Below are 20,610 nucleotides of genomic sequence, written 5' to 3' on the forward strand. Positions count from 1 at the left end.
CTACACCTATGAGGATTATACCCGAGGCCGGGGATTCCCCCTTTTCAAAAAAAAAACGAGTATACCTAAAGTGTGTGTTAGAAACGTTCAAACGTGCACTTCGAACAGTAATACACGTGATGGTGGAAGCATAGTTAGCATTACGTAATAAACTGGACAGGTCTACCTTGAGCACGGATCATGCGTAACATGTGTTTGGATTCTGCATCAATCTTCAGTCCCTCATTCCTCATGCACATCAACCTTTTGGGGCAACTTCCACGTTGGGGCCTCTGCGCCTTCATCTACATTTTATACTCCTACGCACTGTAAAAGAATGCCCTTTGGCAGGTCGGCAACCCCAGATCGATGCAATGAGGCTAGACGCCACCTTCTTCATCATCTGGTCTTCATCAGGATCGTCCAAAAGTGGTGCTCAATAAACGTATTTTATGAATTCGGCGATGCTGCGGTGAGCAAAAAGAAGCAGCACAAGGGCGGCCACCACCATACAGGACTAGCAGAGGAGTGCCAAATAAACCATACAGAGAAGAATATGCTCCCAGCAAGAGAAAGCGCAATAATTAGGCCATATAGTATATCTCTATATACAGCAGCAATATACGTTATCACTTCTCCAAGCTACGCATACGTAAGGTATAACGACATGGGCCAAGCCAAAGACATCAGGAGGAAGGTCATCCTCATGCCACCCAGACAAACGGAAGATGGACCAAGTTAATTAGGCCAGACAGAAGGAAGAAAAATAAAGGACCGTGTCATTTCGAAAGAGTCGTTATCGATGGTGGCAGAGAGTATGGCTGCTTTGACATTTGTTTGTGAAGGCTCGCTTATTGTACTGCATGTAAGGTTGGGTTTTTCTTTTTGCGAAAGTATGTAAGGTTGGTTGGAGCACATACAAAAAGGATTTCTTGCATATATCCAGAAAGGTTAAATGGCACCATCGATCGTACATTTGTTTGGGTTTTCTGTTTGCTATGGAGAAATCGAGTGCGATACTGTTTCGGTCGGGAGAGGAAAAGGGTGTTTATGATTGCTAAGAAAGGTGAACCAAAGCTTACTTTAGCTATTGGCGCTAAGTAGGAATGGATATGGATGGTACGTGAAGACGTCGATGCACTACCCGATGCTGAATTTTATTCTGGCGTTTCAGGGAATAGAGTGGAGTACTGTTAGACTGCTAGTCTTGTTTTAATATAACAAGCAAGATGCATGATTGGATTTGGGTTGTTGTTATCACTGGTTTGACCACATTTGAGCCTTTTTCGTCTTAGTTGCCCTTGGCGAAGTCGTTTAATCCGAACTCGCTAAGTGCACGGCTCATCTTATTCTGTGTAGCATGAATGATGGGACGGTGGCTCAACAAGGACTCCAATGTACCATGAAGACCTTTCCGTGCCCCTGCCTCGTGCTCCCCTTGGGTCTACGCAAGCCCACGGCGGCGCAGCTACAAGGTGCGACGAAAGGTGCAGCAATAAGGCTGACGGTTTCGGCTGCAAAGGTGATGAACCGTGGGGGAAGAATAACGCTCGTGAGATCTGCGCTATCGGCCATCCAATACCTACAATGTTTTCGCTCGAACTGCCCGAACCTTCATGAATTTACGGTGCATATGTCGTGGATTCATGTGGAAGGACATAAAAGATGTGAAAGGGGACCACTATCTTGTAGTGTGGAACAAGGTGACCTTCCAAAGGAGAATGGGGGCATCGGGATTCCCAATATGAGCCAACGAAACCATGGTCAGCTCAACATTCATGTACCACGCCTAGTCGTGGCCCTTTTGATGCGGCGAGTAGGACTAACCTTGGCTCGGGAGACATGACTTTGTTCTGGGTGGACAAATGGCTCAATGGCAAGAGGATGGATGAGACTTCTCTGAAATCTCCTTGTTGTCGTTCCCAATGAAAGATCTAATCTAGGGAGGTTCGTGATGGGCTCAAGGAGGTAGCGTGGTCAAGAGACTGTGGCACTAATGTTGGGATTCTTAGCATGGAAAATAAAAAAAGTTCTACCACAAGAACGAATAACGATCCAAGATCTAATCTAGCAGATGGTAGCAACGAGATGAGATCAACATACCCTCGAAGATCGCTAAGCGTTAACGACATAAATCTCATGGATGATGTAGTCGATCACTTGCCGCTCTCAAGAGTGCGTAGAAGATCTTGACGGTGCCGCAATCGGGCAGCACCTCTGCACTCGGTCACACGTACGGTGTCGATGAAGACGTCCTTCTCCCTGTTCTAGTAGGAAGCAGAAGTAGTGGATCCTCCTCGGAATCTAGGCAGCCCGACTGAGTGGTGAAGGTGGTGGTGGAGAACTCCTGCAGGGCTTCGCCGTAGCCGTGCGGGAGATATGTGGAGGTGGGTGGCGCTAGGGTTTAGAGAGAGGGCCTAGGGCACCGGCCAAGGAGCCTTTCTGGTGGTGAAGCCAAGGTGTGGCCGGCCCCTCCCCTCCTCTCCCCTTTAAATAGGTAGAAAAACCCTAAGGTCCAATCAAAATCCTCATGGGAGTCCAATTGCAAAACCTACCATAGTGGGAAACCTAGTCAAGGTGAGATTGGTGGCCGGCCAAGGTGGTGGCGTCCACCATGGACTCCACCTTCCCACCTTGTGGGTCTGCTAGGGCTGGTGGGACTCCACCTGCCATAATGAAATATTCCGGATGATTTTAGAACCTTCTAGAACCTTCCATAAATTCACCGGATCATTTTCAAACTTGAAATTTGACTTCCCATATATGAATCTTATTCTCCAGATCATTCCGGAACTCCTCGTGATATCCTCGGATCCCATCCGAGACTCCGAACGATATTCGAACTCCATTCCATATTTCATATCTATTTAAAACAACATCGAACCTTAAGTGTGTCACCCTACGGTTCGTGAACTATGCAGACATGATCGAAACACTTCTCCGATCAATAACCAATAGCGGGACCTGGAGATCTATAATGGCTCCCACATATTCAACGATGACTTCGTGATCGAAAGAACCATTAACATACGATACTGATTCCCTTTGTCGCGTGATACTTTATTTATTCGAGGTTTGATCGTCGGTATCTCTATACCAAGTTCAACCTCGTTACTGATAAGTACTCTTTACCCGTACCGTGATATGACATCCCTTGTGAACTAGTCACATGCTTGCAAGCTAATTGGATGACATTTCACCGAGAGGGCTCAGAGTATATCTATCTGTTATTTGGATGGACAAATCCCACTATCGATCCACGCGCTTCAACCTATACTTTCCGAACACTTAATGCCACCTTTCTAACTACCCATTTATGAAGTAGTGTTTGATGTCATCAAAACATTCATCCGGTGTAGGTGATTAACATGATCTCATGGTCGAAGGATTATGTTACTATGTATCTTAAAGCTTGAAGCAAAACAAACTTAATGACTTGATCATATGCTACACTTACTATGGGTGTATGTCCATCACATCATTCACCTAATGATATGATCTTGTTATTAATAACATCATATGTTCATGATCATGAAACTGTGATAATCTATTAATCAACAAGCTAGTTTAACAAGAGGCTTACTAGGGACTCTTTTATGTTTACAAAACACACAAGTACTGATGTTTCGTTAATACAATTATAGCATGGGATGTAAACATTTATCATAAACACTAAGATATAACAATAACTATTTTATTATTGCCTCATGGGCATATCTCCAACAACTAACCTCATGAAAGAGGGGTTGCAAGAGTTCTTCCTCGTGTGGGATATTGTGGGATCGATCAAGTTGGATACACAGACGGACGGCCGCTTGGCTTGACGATGGGAGAGCAACGGTGTTTACTGACGGGTTCCTGGTATACCGGGTGTCCTGAGCCAAGGCTTAACAACATCACTCCGGTTGACTTCGTACCAAACACGAACCCAGAAGAAGTCACCTATCCTCCCCCCCCCCCCCAAATGGCCCAGGCGTAGGCCTCAACATGGAGTTGATGAGAAGAACGACCAAACGAGGTCATCACCCCATCACGACGAAGACGAGAAATGATTATGTCCTTGCCCTCATATGTCACATCCCGCACAATCAAGTACGGGGATGTGTACGGTGTAATCATGACACCAGCAAGACTGCATCACTACTCTGTGTCCGGCAAGACTAAGACTGTACGGTTGGAGACGTTGCATCCTCCTCTCCGTGAGCGAGGCAACCCCTCTGTTGTATAAATAGGCCCCTTCAACCGCATGGCCGGGAAAGGGCCGATCTTTACCTCATTCCATATTCACGCACACCTTGCTGAGTTCCCACTGGAAGCCGACACCCTTTTGAAACACTCGAGCACCTGACATTCCAAGCAATATAAACCACCCAGAAGTACTACTATTACCAACGGTCTATTCCCGGGGCCCAAACTGTATAATTCTCGCGTGTATCTGAGTTTGTTACCCCATCAGATCGTGGTCAGAAAACCCCAACCCATATACAAATTTATCATTGGGAATCAAAACCCCGACATGCACTCCTCCCGGTGAGCTTATAAGACCTTGTTCGCTCGCGTGATCAAGGCGGAAGGCATGGAGCATGTCTGGAGATCACGAGCCCCACAGGGGTGTTGGTTCTGTTGTGAAGTGTATAAAGTAGATTGCCTAGCCCTTTCCATTAGTTCGGACTTTTGGTTCAAGTGGCTAGTGCATGAAGCTTAACATGGTATCAGAGCCCCAGGTCTCGAGTTCAAATCCTTGCTTTCACATGGTTTTCGCAATTAAGCGTAAAAATTGTTGTTGCCCCCCTCTTTAGCCACCGCTGATACCCTGTTTCGGTGTGCTCTTCTTCTTTCACGTGTTGACTTTCTCTTCTCCCGTCACACGCGAGTGGGGGTGTTGTGAAGTGTATAAAGTAGATTGCCTAGCCCTTTCCATCAGTTCGGACTTTTGGTTCAAGTGGCTAGTGCATGAAGCTTAACATGGTATCAGAGCCCCAGGTCTCGAGTTCAAATCCTGGCTTTCACATGGTTTTCGCAATTAAGCCTAAAAATTGCTGTTGCCCCCTCTTTAGCCACCAGCGATACCCTGTTTCGGTGTGCTCTTCTTCTTTCACGTGTTGACTTTCTCTTCTCCCGTCACACGCGAGTGGGGGTGTTGTGAAGTGTATAAAGTAGATTGCCTAGCCCTTTTCATCAGTTTGGACTTTTGGTTCAAGTGGCTAGTGCATTAAGCTTAACAGGTTCTTCGCTTGGTTGGTGGTCCGTAACCGTTGCTGGACTATAGAAGACTACAGAGGGGGCTCTCACATCCGGCGGCATGTCCTCTCTATGATCGATCTGGAGACGCTGCAGTGCTACGGGCGAGTATGTGCTCGAATCCTAATTTGCTTACACAATTGTTTTGCAAAAGTCGCTTTTTTTGAGAGAAAAAGTCGCTTAATTGTATGCCGGCCCTAATCCTTAAACACGCATCAGCCATATAAGTAGCCAGGCCACGCTTTCACCGAATCAAGACGCAGTTGACACGGGGCGGCCGGACCACCTCGACGGAGCAAAACTCCAAATGAATAGCCGGTAGTGCCGTCCAGCATAGGCCACCCCGTCCCGTCCTCATCCGTCCGCCGGAGCCGGGGAAGAAAGAACAGCACGAGCGAGGCTCGGCGGAGCAAAAGTAAGTGAAATTAATCCACTTCCGACGACTCGCCGCCGTGTGGCCTCGTGGCGTCGCGTCGAGCCGTTGGGTCGGGTGCTGGGTGCAAGACGTCTTGTGCGTGCGCGTCCACTACTGTCTCGCGCGCGCGGTGCGGGGCACGTCACTGTTAATGTCGCCACCGAGCTAGGGTCCCAGCTGGAGGTTGACGATGGGTGGACAATGTCGAGTGAGAAGCGCACTCGCATATCAATCGCCCTCTGCAAGGCGGCACCACGTCTGTCATGGTACCAGCCTATCTCCTTGCGATGACCGGGGCTGGCCAAGTGGAGTTCTCTGTGGGGTCACCGCTAGATCGTTTGGTTCTTCTCAAATCTCAAAGGGTGGTAGGCTTGCACGCTGTCACAATACCCAATGCCGGCTGGATTCTATGCGGAGACGCTTATGACATAGTAGCACACACTTTTCTATGTTGGATACTCCCTCCAGTCTCTTTTAATTAACTCGGATTTAGTATAACTTTGTACTAAATTCGAGCCAATTAAAAAGATTCGGAGGGAGTACATTTTATCTTGTTTTGTTTTATTTTACAGAGTATTTTATATTATTTTTTTTGTCTCGTTTTGCTGAAACATAGTATAATTGATATTTCTACGCCCTAAAGAAATACGGAGGAAAAAAATGCCACACCCATGTAATTTATTGTAACATGTGAACTTCTACACTGCCCCTCGAATGGTGTCGCTATTGCTATACTATGTAAAGTGACACAAAAATGTTTCTTCCGATGGAATACGTGGGTGATTTTTTCCTGGATTTTTTTTTCAAAATAAGAAGAATTTATACTTTTCTCGATCTTTAGATCGAATGTACATGTGTCCAACCTTGCATTTTTCTTCTCGCAACACCAACTTGGCAAGGTTATTTCTCGCAGACAAACAGAAAACTTGGCAACATTGTTGCAATGGGTAGGGAAAGAACAACAAGTACTCCTACTCCGACCCATAATAAGTGTCGTGCTTTTAATTCATAGTTAAAATAAAACCATAAATTCTATTTTACTGTGGATCGGAGGGAGTACCTTTTATCCTAAATTTCAGCATAGGACTTACGATCATATGTGAACTTTACACACTTGTGAACTTCAGCATGGATTTCTCGACACCGCATGCACGAAACATCGTGGGGTTTCTAGAAACATGCATGTCACTGTCATGTCATCAAACAATTACAAAATAGACGGCCAAAAGACACATTACAAAAACGGGTGAACATCACGAGGTTGGTGCCGGGAGTTTATTGTTGTTTTCACGCATGTCTTACGTACACTAGCAACTTTGATGGCGTGTGCATTTTCGTGATGGACGGACATGTAGGATATGCGTTACAACCCCACAAAATTGGACGGTTATGAACGGTTTGAAGATGTATCTTGTAAGCCGAGACATTTGGAAGGCAACATGACAATATTTCGACGTCTTTTTCTACCATTAGTTTACTTCGACAATGTTTTCTCGTTAGCAACATTTCGTAAATTCATTGATGTTTAATTTCCGCAAAGAAATGGATAGGCAATTAATCGTAAAAGGTAGTGGATGCCCTTAGGTGCCAACATCTCAAATATAGATTAAACTATAGTTTGAATCTTACTAGTTTAGTGCAATAATAGCAAACATGATTGACCATGGGTGTACTTATATAGTACTAATTTTCAAAGTAACCATCTGCCTCACATGACTAGGACATGCTTCCAGCCATACAAAAAACCAGAATAATCTCACAATCTCTCACCTGGTGCAGCAAGTGGTGAAAGTGCCTCTATCACTCAAAATCATCAAATTCATGTCAACTAATACCGCACACAGTATACTAGTACAAGCATGCAAAAAAAAATAGGTTTACTCCATACACGTAACCTCTGCATTTCGAAACGGTTGCATCTGAATAAATTAGCCTAATAAATGTTTGTAGCCATTTCTTTGCCTCGAAGATTGTGGTCTGACCGGCATTTCACATTAATTTTGCCTTCCCCTCTTGTCTTTTTTCCCATCACACATACTTCTTCGACAGATACTCATCCTGAAGATCTTATACTCATCCTGAAGATCTAAAAACGAGTAACGTATAGAAGATCTACAAAGTCTAGAGCAATATCCAGAAGATATAAAAGTGTAAAATCCCCAAGAAGCCACATGGAGCATCTGCAGAGGATGAGATGAGTCGGCCACGGCAAAAACAACAAGTAGCTAACAAGTAGGTAAAGTTTCCTTTTACAAAAGAGAAACCAAAACAAAAACGCTGCTTTTGCCCATCAATTTCATGGTGTTTTTTGCGGTTTTGCTCCTCCTGCCCCACTACCCCCACCACCTCCTCCCATATTCCAATCTTCCCTCTCATCTTCTTCCACAGTTTTGCTCCTCCTGCGCACGCTCACGCCATCGCCGCCTGCCCCAGTTCTGCTCCCTTGACCACCCTTAAAAAACCTCGAGAACTCCAAATATATCCCACCTAATCCCACCTCATTCTCGTGCTCATCTCGCTACGCCCGACAACCCAAGAACGTCACACCACCGAATCCCAACGCTCGACTCCTCCAAGTAGCCACTGCCTCCCTTGCTTCTGCGAGGAGAGAGGAGCAGAATGAAGAGCCCCCCTACCATGGATCCTGAGGCGCCGGGCACTCCTCCGGAGACCACGGTACGGCGGCGACTGTTCCGTTCTCCTTCTCCAGACCTTCGTTCGACGGTGTCACCAATCTTTGATGTCACGGTTCTTGCCGTAATCCTTGTTCTTGGATTCTAAAGATTTTGTTTTGGTTTTGTTTTTGCAGGAGGAGAGGCAGCAGGGGAGGAAGAGGCGGCTGCCGTGGCGGATGACGCTGAGCCTGGCGTACCAGAGCCTGGGCGTGGTGTACGGCGACCTGAGCACGTCGCCGCTCTACGTCTACAAGGCGGCGTTCGCGGACGACATCCAGCACTCGGAGACCAACGAGGAGATCCTGGGCGTGCTCTCCTTCGTCTTCTGGACGCTCACCCTCGTGCCCCTCCTCAAGTACGTCTGCGTCGTCCTCCGCGCCGACGACAACGGCGAGGGCGGCACCTTCGCGCTCTACTCCCTCCTCTGCCGCCACGCGCGCGCCGCGCTCCTGCCGCCCGGCCGCGCCGCCGAGCCGGGGGACGACGACCAGGACGTCGCCGACGCCGCCGGCAAGAAGTACCTCGAGTACGGCGGCAATGCCACAGCGGCGTCGGGCGGCGCCGCCGCCAGCGTCAGGCGCGTGCTGGAGCGACACAGGGTGCTGCAGCGCGTGCTGCTCGTGCTGGCGCTCGTCGGCACCTGCATGGTCATCGGGGACGGCGTGCTCACCCCGGCCATCTCCGGTGCGTCTTCCCGATCGCCCACCTCTTCCTGGTATTTCGGGGATGTTTCGTTATGGTGTCGAATGCTGATCTGGAGATTGTGCTCTGTTTCTGCAGTTTTCTCCGCCGTGTCCGGGCTGGAACTATCCATGGAAAAGGGACACCACAAATGTAAGGATCCAATCATGGCCATGGCCCTCTTTCTACTATTGAATTCTCCTCACAGGAGTCCAAATTTGTCTTCCCTGTCCTGGTAGGCACACTGTTTCTTGATTCAAGTTCTGAACTAGTAGTTGATGATGACTCAGGTCAAACTCCCAATTTTGCTGACGCAGTGCTATAACTCCCCTGCTATTAGATTATTAGTTTCATGTCAAAGATTGCTTTTTTACCTAAATTTTTTTACCTTGGATTATGTCATGCCATGGTAAGACAATGTGGCGATCCAGTTAATTTATCGACTTGTCTGTGGTAAACTGGGCGTGATGTGACCTGCAGTTTGCTTCAGGTAACTGAAACTGCGGATGTTGAAAGTTAACTGCAAGTCTACAAGGACATGAACGAATTGGCTTAGCCAACTCAGATGATCAGTTACGTGCCCGGCTCTAGAGGTGTATATCCAGTTTTGCACTTCAGTTTTGGGAAGGTATTTGGCAGAGCATGATCATGGACAGGGATGCGTGGTTATCAAATTAGGCAAGTACTGTTACTAGCCATCACATGGCTAACAGTTGTTATGAGCAGGAAAATAGACTATCTTTCCTGGTCATTGATGGCTTCTACAAATGGTACACACATGAGTTGTGTGGAATTGTAGTTGGAGCCAAAGATGCTATCGTTTAGTTCATCTTCTGCTGGTACAAGAAACAGAGAGAGGGAACAGATATGGTAGCAAATAACAAGGTTCAGAAATCAGTGAAAATTCAACCTATGCTGATCCTGAAGCAAAGTTAACATGTCATACTCCATTCTTCGTTTTGGCACCAATAATTTAGCCTATCCGAACTGAACTTATGCCTGCACAGGGAGCTGGTGTGGGTATCAAATAAGACAGTACTGTCACTAGCCATGACATGCCTAACAGTTGTTATGAGCAGGAAAATAGACTAATTTGCTTGTCATTGATGGTTCCAATAAATTTTACTTTTCAAGTGGTGGAGGTATGGGATTGCAGGTGAAATTAAGGATGCTCTTCATCTAAAACAGTTTGCTTTTTTTGCTTCATGTTCTGCTGGTCGAAGAAAGATCAACGGAACAAAGATGGTACCAACTACCAAGTAGTAAGGTTCATAAATCATGGAAAGTGAAACTAGTACTGAAGCTGGAAAGGAAGTTAACATGTGATGAATTCTGGAATTCAAAACAGAGGAACTTCGTTTTTTCCCATTTTCATACCAATAATTGAGCTTTTCTATACCTAATTTATGCCTGCACATGTATACTATCCTTTATGCTGATTCTTTCTTGGTATATTTATCCTTCTCTATCTAAAATGCATTTCTAATCGTATTTTGCTAATGTGATTCTGCAGATGTGGAGTTACCTCTTGCTTGCTTCATACTGGTTTGCCTGTTTGCGCTGCAACACTACGGCACTCACCGGGTCGGATTCCTTTTCGCTCCGATTGTGATAGCATGGCTTCTATGTATAAGCTCGATCGGTGTCTACAATATTTTTAAATGGGAACCTCATGTATATCGAGCGTTATCTCCGTATTATATGTACAAGTTCTTGAAGAAAACACAGAGAGGAGGCTGGATGTCCCTGGGAGGAATACTTCTATGTGTTACTGGTACTATGCTCAGCAACCATTTTTCAGTACCTTGATCTGTGGATCATCTCTTCTAACATGAGTGTTTTACTCTTTCAGGATCTGAAGCGATGTTTGCAGATCTGGGGCATTTCAACCAGTTGTCGATACAGGTGAACAGAAATGGCTGCTGCAAGCTCAAATTTTCAGCTCCAGTGTAGAGTGTTTCAGTAGAGAAGCAATACTGCTGAATTATTATCTCTGATAACTGTTTCCTGGATGCAGATTGCTTTCACTTGCATGGTTTACCCATCATTGATCCTTGCATACATGGGCCAAGCAGCTTATCTGTCTAAGCATCATATCCTGGAAGGTGACTACAGGATCGGATTCTACGTGTCTGTGCCAGGCAAGTCATGTTCTTCAGATCTTCCCTCAGAAGCGAGAATAATATTGTATGGTTCTCCTTGTACTGTATTTTTAATGTTTGCAATTCTGTCATTATCCAGAGATGATTAGGTGGCCTGTTCTGGCAATTGCCATTCTTGCCGCAGTTGTGGGTAGCCAAGCTGTTATCACCGGCACATTCTCGATGATCAAGCAGTGCACTTCTCTAGGCTGCTTTCCCCGGGTGAAGATCGTGCACACATCCGCCAAAGTACACGGGCAGATATACATTCCGGAGATCAACTGGATCCTGATGATACTGTGCTTAGCCGTAACCATCGGTTTCAGAGACACAAAACACTTGGGCAATGCATCAGGTATACCATGTTAATAATTCATTGACACCTTGATAACGAATCACCTTATAACCTGCTAAATTGACCTTATACATCTGAATGATATGTGGCGATGTTTCTTTAAACAGGATTGGCTGTAATAACTGTCATGCTGGTCACAACATGTCTGATGTCGCTGGTGATAGTTCTGTGCTGGCACAAGAGCATATTCCTCGCCATCGCGTTCATCGTGTTCTTCGGCACCATCGAGGCGCTGTACTTCTCGGCGTCACTCATCAAGTTCAAGGAAGGGGCCTGGGTCCCCATCGTGCTTGCCTTCTTCTTCATGATGGTAATGTGCATCTGGCACTATGGCACGATCAAGAAGTACGAGTTTGATCTCCAGAACAAGGTCTCCATTAATTGGCTCCTTAGCCTCAGCCCAAACCTCGGCATCGTCCGTGTCCGCGGAATCGGCCTCATACATACCGAGCTCGACAGCGGCATCCCTGCAATCTTCTCCCATTTTGTCACCAATCTGCCTGCATTCCATCAGGTATGTGCACAGGATTCTTCTTCTGAAGCTTGATCGGATAGCCTTGTTCAGACATTCAGAAGTGTGTTGACATCTACAATATCTGATGCTGATGATGATGATGAGCAGGTGTTGATCTTCATGTGCATCAAGAACGTGCCAATACCGCACGTCTCGCCGGAGGAGCGGTTCCTCGTCGGGAGGATCGGGCCCAAGGAGTACCGGATCTACCGGTGCATCGTCCGGTACGGGTACCACGACGTGCAGATGGACGACCAGGAGTTCGAGAAGGACCTGGTGTGCAGCGTGGCGGAGTTCATCCGCTCCGGCGGCGGCGGCGGCGGCGCCTCCAACCCCAAGGCCAACGGCGCGGCGCCGGACGAGAAGGACGAGGAGCGGATGTCGGTCGTAGCCTCCGGCAGCATGCGCATGCTGGAGGAGGACGGCGTCGGCGCGGCGGGGAGCACGGTGGGGCCATCCCGCGCCGGCGCCGGTGAGGAGACGGGCGTGAGGAAGAGGGTGCGGTTCGTGCTGCCGGCGTCGACCCCGCGGCCGAACGCCGGCGTGGAGGAGGAGCTGCGGGAGCTGACGGACGCGCGGGAGGCCGGCATGGCCTTCATCCTCGGTCACTGCTACGTCAAGGCCAAGAGCGGGTCCAGCTTCTTCCGGCGGTTCGTCATCAACTTCGGCTACGACTTCCTGCGGCGGAACAGCCGGGGCCCGACCTACGCCGTCACCGTCCCCCATGCCTCCACCCTCGAGGTCGGCATGATATACTATGTCTGATGATGAATCTGATGATCTCTGAAGAATATATAGAAGAAAAAAGGGAAAAGAAAAGCTAGAGAAAATGAAAAGGAGACAAATTTTCAGCTGTATATGCTAGATCTGTTTGAGTTTTGATGTATATGTATGTAGCCTGTTTGTCCAGTGTATTGTTCCCTAATCCCCAGTTCCCCTTGTAAGTAGTGCAAAGACGCCATTAGAGTGGCTGAGAGAGAGTCAAAGAAGCTCTACTACAAAATACAAAACCCCAAACCTTTGTGGTTGATTTCCGTCGGCCATGGACTCGATTAGCCTAGCACGAAAGCTGAGGTCTTTCTGCATCGCAGGAGAGCTATCTGAGGCGGTGAGTCTCCTCCACCGGAGCGCCGTGCGCCCCGTCCCTGGCTCCTACGCGCTCCTGCTCCAAGAATGCGTGAACCGGAAGGACGCGAGGCTCGGCAAGAGGATCCACGCGCGCATGGTCGCCACCGGGTACAGGTGCGGCCACTACATCGCAACCAAGCTGCTCATCTTCTACGCCAAGATCGGGGAGCTCGCCGTCGCCCGGAGCCTGTTCGACGGAATGCCGACCAGGGGCGTCGTGGCATGGAACGCGCTGATATCCGGGTGCACGCGCGCCCGCTTGGAGGCGCAGGCGGTGGAGATGTTCGGCGCGATGCGGGCGGAGGGGCTGAGGCCGGACCAGTTCACGTTCGCGTCCGTGCTCTGCGCGTGCGCGAGGCTGGCCGCGCTGGAGCACGGCCGGCGCGTGCACGGCGTCATGGCCAAGTCGGGGGACGTCGTCGCCGGGAATGTATTCGCCAACAGCGCGCTCGTCGACATGTACCTCAAGTGCAGCAGCGCCGAGGACGCGCGCCGGGCGTTCGCGGCCGCGCCCGAGAGGAACGTCACCATGTGGACCGCCGTCATCTCCGGGCATGGCCAGCACGGGCATGTGCGCGAGGCGCTGGTGCTGTTCCAGCAGATGACGCAGGACGGGTTTCGGCCGAACGACGTGACGTTCCTCGCCGTGCTCTCGGCATGCGCGCACGGTGGGCTCGTCGACGAGGGGCTGGGGCACTTCTCGTCCATGCCGTTGGACTACGGCCTCACCCCGAAGGCTGAGCACTACGCGGCGGTGGTCGACATGCTCGCGAGGGTCGGCAGGCTCCGCGACGCGTACGAGCTCGTCAAGAAGCTGCCGGACAGCCAGGAGCACTCTGTGGTCTGGGGCGCACTGCTGGGTGCCTGCAGGAAGCACGGCGGTGACTTGAAGCTGGTCGAGCTCGTCGCGCAGCGCTTCTTCCGGCTGCAGCCGGGGAACACCGGCAAGTACGTCGTCCTGGCGAACACATACGCAGCCTGCGATATGTGGGACAGCGTGGCCGGTATGCATGAGGCCATGAAGTCGCTCGGCATTAGGAAGGACCCTGCTTGGAGCGCCGTGGAAGTCCACGGGAAGAAGCACTTCTTCCTGTCCAGAGACACATACCACGACCAGTGCTCCGCGATATATGAGGCCTGCAATGCATTGGCCCGTACAATCACGGAGCATTCCATGCGACCTATGGACGGCATCAGCCATCGCAACTGGTCAGAGATGTGAATAAATCATTGTGATTTGTTGACTCGCCCGCAGGCCTTGTCGTTTGTGAGCAATTCAGCTGTATCCATGGACTGAGAGGCAGTACTATCTGAATGCTGAAGCGGGAGTTTCTAAATGAAACAGCCATTCGTCCAGTGAACTCGGACAAGAGATAGAACAGTTGATCTCCGGAAGCAACAAATACAGGTCAGCTTGTACTATACTAACAATGTTTGTAACCCACAGTTGCTTCAAGTTACATTTCCCATATGCATTTGTTTATTGCACTTAACATTGCCAGCAGAGATAAAAATTTAGGGTAAATGAAATAACTGAAGATAAACTGGTAACAGGTACATCATTTGTATCTATCGTAGATGTTCCCAGTTGAGGCATCAGACACTTTATTTCTTCCTCTTCTCACAGCAAAACTTGCCTGCTAAGTATTAATGAACAAGCCCGTTTTTGTTTTTCTGTTGGACAACCGATGAAACTTCAGCAATTTCCTACGGTGCTACTAAACAGTCTACTTGATCATCAACTATCTTGAGTACGTCACAACACATTCCTAGCAGCTAAAATACACTTACATATCTAAGTCTTGTCTTCCGGTGCTGTTACACTGAATCTTTTCTGACAACATTACACTCAAGAGAAGGCTGCTTGTTTCTTATTTTCATCTGGCTGTCATACCATGAATTGGGAATTCATAATCAGTGCGGGACGAGTGTCCCGACATATCCCACGCCGACGACGAAGAAAGCGGTGGATTGCATGAAAAGAAATATATAGTAATATCCTTTCCCAAACAACATATCATAGCATCCACAAGAGAAGATATAGGCTGCAACACCAAGCTCCAAAAGATGCAACCTGATTCCATATCGATGTTTAGGTACGATAGTTGAGAAATACAAAGGGATAACAAAATTATGATAATGTACCTTTCTCGTATCTCTCTTATCTTCGTCCGTAGCTTCCTGGAAGCTTTGCTTTGTAGTTTCATCTTCATAATGTCACCAAGCTTCTCTGTCACCACCCACTCGTTCACCCTACCTGCCTCCAGTAGACCAATGAAGGTTGCCTTTGTTCTATGAATTGACATGACATTCTCAAACAGGACCCAAAAGATAACCAAGTGAACAGACCTGCATTAATTGATGATATCTCGTGTTAATATGTGTTGTCTCTATCCCATATGTCAGAAAGTTTATTTTCGTTTTTAAACAAACTGCATGGATGTTCAGAGGATTGTCACCTTGGAGTCCCAACAGCATTGAGAAGGGTGATAATGGTTGGAATGTAGACGTAACCCCACATTGGTATCTCAATCTCAGGAACAAAGACTGTGGCTGGGATAACAAAACAGTAAAACACAGAGGTCAAAATGTGGCCGATGATCTTGCGCACGAAAAAGAAGTTGTAGATGACATAGATTCTCTTCCGAAGCGTCACTCTCTGCATCAAGATAAATAGCTTGTTAGCAACATATTCTATCTGCAACCGGAATTTTAAAATATGGCTTTGTGCAAATGACCTTATTTCTGACAATCTCCATGAACATTTTCCTGAACAGATTTGCCGGCCCACACGACCATCTATGTTGCTGGTACCGAAATGCTTTGAACGTACTTGGGAGCTCACTTTTTACCTGAAAGTAGCATCTATGAGTTTAGCACTTGGCTCTTGCATTGATTTTGGATCTTAACAATCGTGTAACATACAAGCAGTGCTAAGTGGTGCACTTGATGTTGCACGAATTGATAGGCTACTGGTGCATATTTACCATCAGATCACCAAGGTACACAAACTTCCATCCCTTGAGGCTTGCTCTGACTGCCAGATCCATGTCTTCAACTGTGGTTCGGTCCTTCCAGCCTCCTGCCTCATTCAGAGCTGATATGCGCCACACACCAGCGGTTCCTGTTCGACATATATCTTGCAAGTTAAGAAGAAGGAACAGAGGATGCAAAGTGTGACTTCTGCTAAAATTCATTGCCAAGAATGTACTAAAATCTATTAGTTACTCCAGGTATATTTCTGGAGAATTTGATCCCTCAGTTGTGTTTCCATAATTTATTATCTACAAAAGAAAATGTGAGTATTTTCTCGGATGATGAACTGCTCGATGTCAATGTTGTTTGTACTCCCTCCGTCCCAAAATGTAAGGCGTCTAAGGATTAGTCAAAAATCAACTCTTTTTAAGTTTGACCAAGTTTATGCATAAAAATATGAACGTTTACAATACTGAATCAACATCAATAGATCACCATAAAATTTATTTTCTTAATATGTCCGTTTGATATTGTAGATGTGTAAATATTTTTTCCTAAATATTTGGTCAAAGTTAGTTAGGTTTGACTTTTGACTAGTCCTTAGACGCCTTACATTTTGGGACGGAGTGAGTACAATTTATGATTCTGCCTAAAGGTCCTCTGATCTGATTGGCGCCTTTGTGTGTTCTATTCTGTTGCACCTTGTTTCCTTTCGTCGTTGTGGAAGAACTGTATGCTCTAGTTTCTTGAACATAGAAGGTAAAAGGTAGAATGATACATTCCACATGATTGTATGATGTGGTACCATTTTATTCTGAATGACTATGAAATACAATATCCTAAATTCCTAATACTAAGACAAGCACAACTATATTTTTTATCAAAGAAACGGACCAAATCACACAAATGTGAAAGGAGATGCGGAGAATGCATATGTACTGAGAGTGAGATCAAGTTTCGGCATTGAAGACAAAATTTATATGTGCTGAGACGAAGCTTTACCATTGAAGCCAAAGAAGGCATAAGCGGAGGATCCAACTTCTTGCTCCACTTTAAAGTGGTAGTCCAAGGACATCTCCTGCATCCTTGTCATCAAACATTCATTTGCATTCACTGTTCAGACAGAAGCAGCAGCAAAAACAAAAGCAATGTCATGTTCGTGCAGAGGAATTTCGACCAAAACAAGTAGGGGTACCATGTAAGAACTAACAAAAACATCCTAGCAGCAATGCTACTTGTGGTGTAGGTACGTACCAAATCTCCATCGGCCTTGGACGAGGCCGATCTCGGGGTTGTGGATGAAGAAGGGCATGGCGCGGCACAGGAAGCTGGGCTCCGGCTGGAAGTCGGCGTCGAAGATGGCCACAAAGTCGCAGTCGCGGACATAGCTGTGCTTCATGCCCTCCTTGAGCGCGCCGGCCTTGTACCCCCGACGGTTGTCCCGGATCTCGTACTTGATGTTCACGCCCTTCCTCGCCCACCGCTGGCACTCTATCTGCACCATCTCCTGCAGGTGTTCGGAAAACAGAAGAATCAAAAATCAGGAGCCAATGCATTTCGTATTTTCCTTAAATGGAAAAAAATGAAACCAGGATCTATACATAATTGGATGAGTTTGGTCACATGGTTGGCCTCGGCTGGTTATTCTTTACCTTGATAACGGGGTCCGTGGAGTCGTCGAGCACCTGGATGATGATCCGGTCCGACGGCCAGGACAGCCCGCACGCCGCCCCGATCGACAGCTGGTACACCTGCAACTCAGCCGCCCAAATAAGGTAAGGAGTAACCACGGACGTACTAACAGACTAGTTTCATTGCATGGCGGTAGCAGCAGCTAAGAAGAGTGTACAGGACAGTGGTGTGTGTGGCAGTAGTTCTTACCTCGCGTTCGTTGTACATGGGGATCTGGACAAGCACCATGGGGTAGGCGGCGTTGCCGAGCTCGGGGTCGTCGTCCTCGCGCATGGGCTCCCACCGCCACTGCCGCTCGGGGCGGCGGCCGAGCAGCCGCACCGCCGTGATGACCACGGCCATGTACACCTTCTCCACGAACAGGAGCACGCACATGGCGAGGCAGACCGCCACGGACGCGCGCAGCAGCGGCACGATCACCGGGCCACGGACATGCCGCCACATCACCGCGATCTGCTCCGCCGCGTCCATGGCAACGCAGGCCCGCCCCTCCTTGCCGCGAGGCTCGAGCTACTAAAATGGCAGCTCGACTGGAACGTGGCTGGCAGCGTGGTGTTGGTGGTGGGAGCTTGGGCGGGGTATAAAAGGAGCCAGAAGGAGGAGCAAGGGGTTTTGCCGGCTAGCCGCAGGGTACAGACAAGGGGTGGTTAATTTTCTTTGCAAGCGAGTGCTTGCTCACATGTGAGTATTTATGAAGTTTGAGGTGTAATAAATTGCTTGATTTTGGTCTTGATTGCGCAGTAGTGTTTTCGATCCAAATATATTGCACAGCATATCTTTTTTAATTATGCTGGTTGTTGGTGAGGTGTCATCTTGGCTGTAACAGTTATGTGTGCACTTACAAATCGAAGTTTTGGTATGTTTGGTGTAAATCTTTTGACCAGTGTTTTTGTTCGCATTTGGATTGTATATAATTCGATTTAGTGCTTTTATGAGGCATATTTGGTTGTACTCTACCCATTGATGTTGGATGTGCTCTTGCATTGGCCAATTAATGATTTACTATTATTTTCACTAGGTCTTAAAATCTAGACAAAATTGCGCAAAATCTTATGAGTTAGTATATTATGTATTGTATACATGGAGAAAGATATGATCTGAATTTAGGAAATTAAAATTTTGCATATCTTGTTCAATATTTTATGGTAATCTCATTTGTGGTGACCTTTTGACGGATGTGAATTGGTCGTACCCATTGAGGAAGTATCATATCTGTCCACATTTTCCTCACTGTAATATCATGTACAACTTTGTTTTGTTGTTGTATTGCCATTTGTGAATTGCATTTTACAAACATGTTTTCTCTTTGTAATTTGGATGCATCATTTAGATCTGGTCTGACATGTAATATATTTATTTAATATAGATACATACAGTAGATTATCTTTGTATGATGCGAGTATGATTTAGTGTTGTAGGATATCTAAAGATTACATTCCGAAGATTTCGTGGTCCTGTAATTGTTTCCTAATACCACATATATTTGTATGGGATGCGGACGACTAGCGGACTAGCTCACAGTGGGTGTTACTTTCTGGCATGCACTATAGCACCGTTAGAAAGGACACACCGAGCACACGATGCACCCATGAACCTACATGTATTTTTTTCTCCACTTCCATAACAAAGATTTCGAGATGCTTTCCACAAATCTAAAAACTTCTAGAAATCCAACCATTAAAATTCTCCTTTATATCCATTTTCGTGAAGTCTCAACTTTCAATAAATTCGAGATAAACATCATTGTATATGAAATTTAAAAAAAAAATCACATCCATGTCTATTTTTCTTACACTATCACGAATTTGTTACACTGTTTATGAACTTCTCAAAATTTTAGGAAGGCAATTTTAAAACTACCTAACAAAGTTTTAGAATTTAACACATTATTGTGGAACAAAATATAGAAATTTTGTTTAATCTTCTAAAGCTGCATACATATTCAGAACATTAAAACAAAGGAAAATATTGTTCTAAAAAACAGAGGAAAATAAAGAGAAAAACAACGGGAGCCCAACTCTTCCCTACCTCCTTGGCCCATGGCGGTGCCGCGGCGGCATGACTTTAGGATGTGGTGGTGACCGGACCCCTAGGTAACGAGGTGGTGGCCCAACCCAATGGCATGGAGGCAGCCTATTGTGGAGCGCAAATAATTCCAATCGCAACCACGACACGAAGTATCACGCATGCATGGGTCACGGTGGAGAACAGCCGGCGGATGGACGCCCAAATAGAAGCATTTCATCACCTCTCAGGGTGCAAGTTTGTGTTTGTGGACAATGTTGATGGTTTGAATGGGAAGAGGGAAGGATAAGGTTTGACGAAATGGCTCACGAAACTGGTCAACCATGCGAGAAAGGAAAGAAGTAGACTATGTGTGTGGTTGAGGACTAACCGTGCACAGGGTTGCCCGGGGAGATCAAACACTGTTTTATTCATGCACTAGTATTGATGCAACACAAAGTTGATTTGGCGGTTGATGTGCTACCAAATTTTCTTGCATTTTAAATCTGTCAATTCATGTTTTCAGCACCTCGTACACTCTTGTTGTAGTCTATCTCATATTCATCTCGAGAAATTTGCATTTGGTGATTAACATACTCCTAGGACTTTCTTGCATTTGGAAGCTTAAAATTAACTTCTTGAATAAATATTGCGCATGAAAAATAAAAGGGTTCACCAACACCCACTTGCACCGTCCGACGCGAGTTGCTAGTACATGTAACAATAAACAAACAAATAGTAGTGCCTGCCACTTGCAAACTCTTCCTCTCTTTCCACTCTCTTACATGTCCTTTTTTATTATTTTTAGT

General features: G+C 46.8%; 3 protein-coding genes across 4 annotated transcripts; 2 read left to right on the forward strand and 1 right to left on the reverse strand.

Moving 5' to 3' along the window:
* The first annotated feature begins 8,036 nt into the window (after positions 1-8,036).
* On the forward strand, positions 8,037-12,825 carry LOC124696520 (potassium transporter 10-like). The gene is made up of 9 exons (XM_047229239.1): positions 8,037-8,311; positions 8,445-8,994; positions 9,091-9,144; positions 10,505-10,765; positions 10,844-10,896; positions 11,009-11,132; positions 11,233-11,487; positions 11,595-12,001; positions 12,110-12,825. The coding sequence occupies exons 1-9, from the start codon at positions 8,255-8,257 to the stop codon at positions 12,764-12,766; spliced, it is 2,418 nt and encodes an 805-aa protein (XP_047085195.1). The 5' UTR covers positions 8,037-8,254; the 3' UTR covers positions 12,767-12,825.
* Positions 12,826-13,043: 218 nt separating this feature from the next.
* Positions 13,044-14,243, forward strand: LOC124660503 (pentatricopeptide repeat-containing protein At4g16470; the record flags this gene model as incomplete). The annotated part of the gene is made up of 1 exon (XM_047198327.1): positions 13,044-14,243. A coding segment is annotated over exon 1 (1,200 nt), but the record flags the coding sequence as incomplete, so codon positions are not given.
* An 800-nt stretch (positions 14,244-15,043) lies between these two features.
* LOC124683971 (probable glucomannan 4-beta-mannosyltransferase 9) lies at positions 15,044-18,268 on the reverse strand. 2 transcript variants are annotated; one of them, XM_047218387.1, is made up of 9 exons: positions 17,987-18,268; positions 17,758-17,856; positions 17,360-17,612; positions 17,108-17,218; positions 16,117-16,253; positions 15,868-15,981; positions 15,589-15,788; positions 15,275-15,478; positions 15,044-15,203 (listed from the first exon to the last, which is right to left on the reverse strand). In XM_047218387.1, the coding sequence occupies exons 1-9, from the start codon at positions 18,266-18,268 to the stop codon at positions 15,044-15,046; spliced, it is 1,560 nt and encodes a 519-aa protein (XP_047074343.1). The 2 variants fall into 2 exon arrangements, with proteins under 2 accessions (XP_047074343.1, XP_047074344.1); XM_047218388.1 differs by having other exon boundaries at positions 15,044-15,229; positions 15,307-15,478; positions 17,987-18,247.
* Between the last annotated feature and the right edge of the window lie 2,342 nt (positions 18,269-20,610).

The sequence above is a fragment of the Lolium rigidum genome, chromosome 1 (assembly GCF_022539505.1).
Source record: "Lolium rigidum isolate FL_2022 chromosome 1, APGP_CSIRO_Lrig_0.1, whole genome shotgun sequence".
NCBI classification, from domain to species: domain Eukaryota; kingdom Viridiplantae; phylum Streptophyta; class Magnoliopsida; order Poales; family Poaceae; genus Lolium; species Lolium rigidum.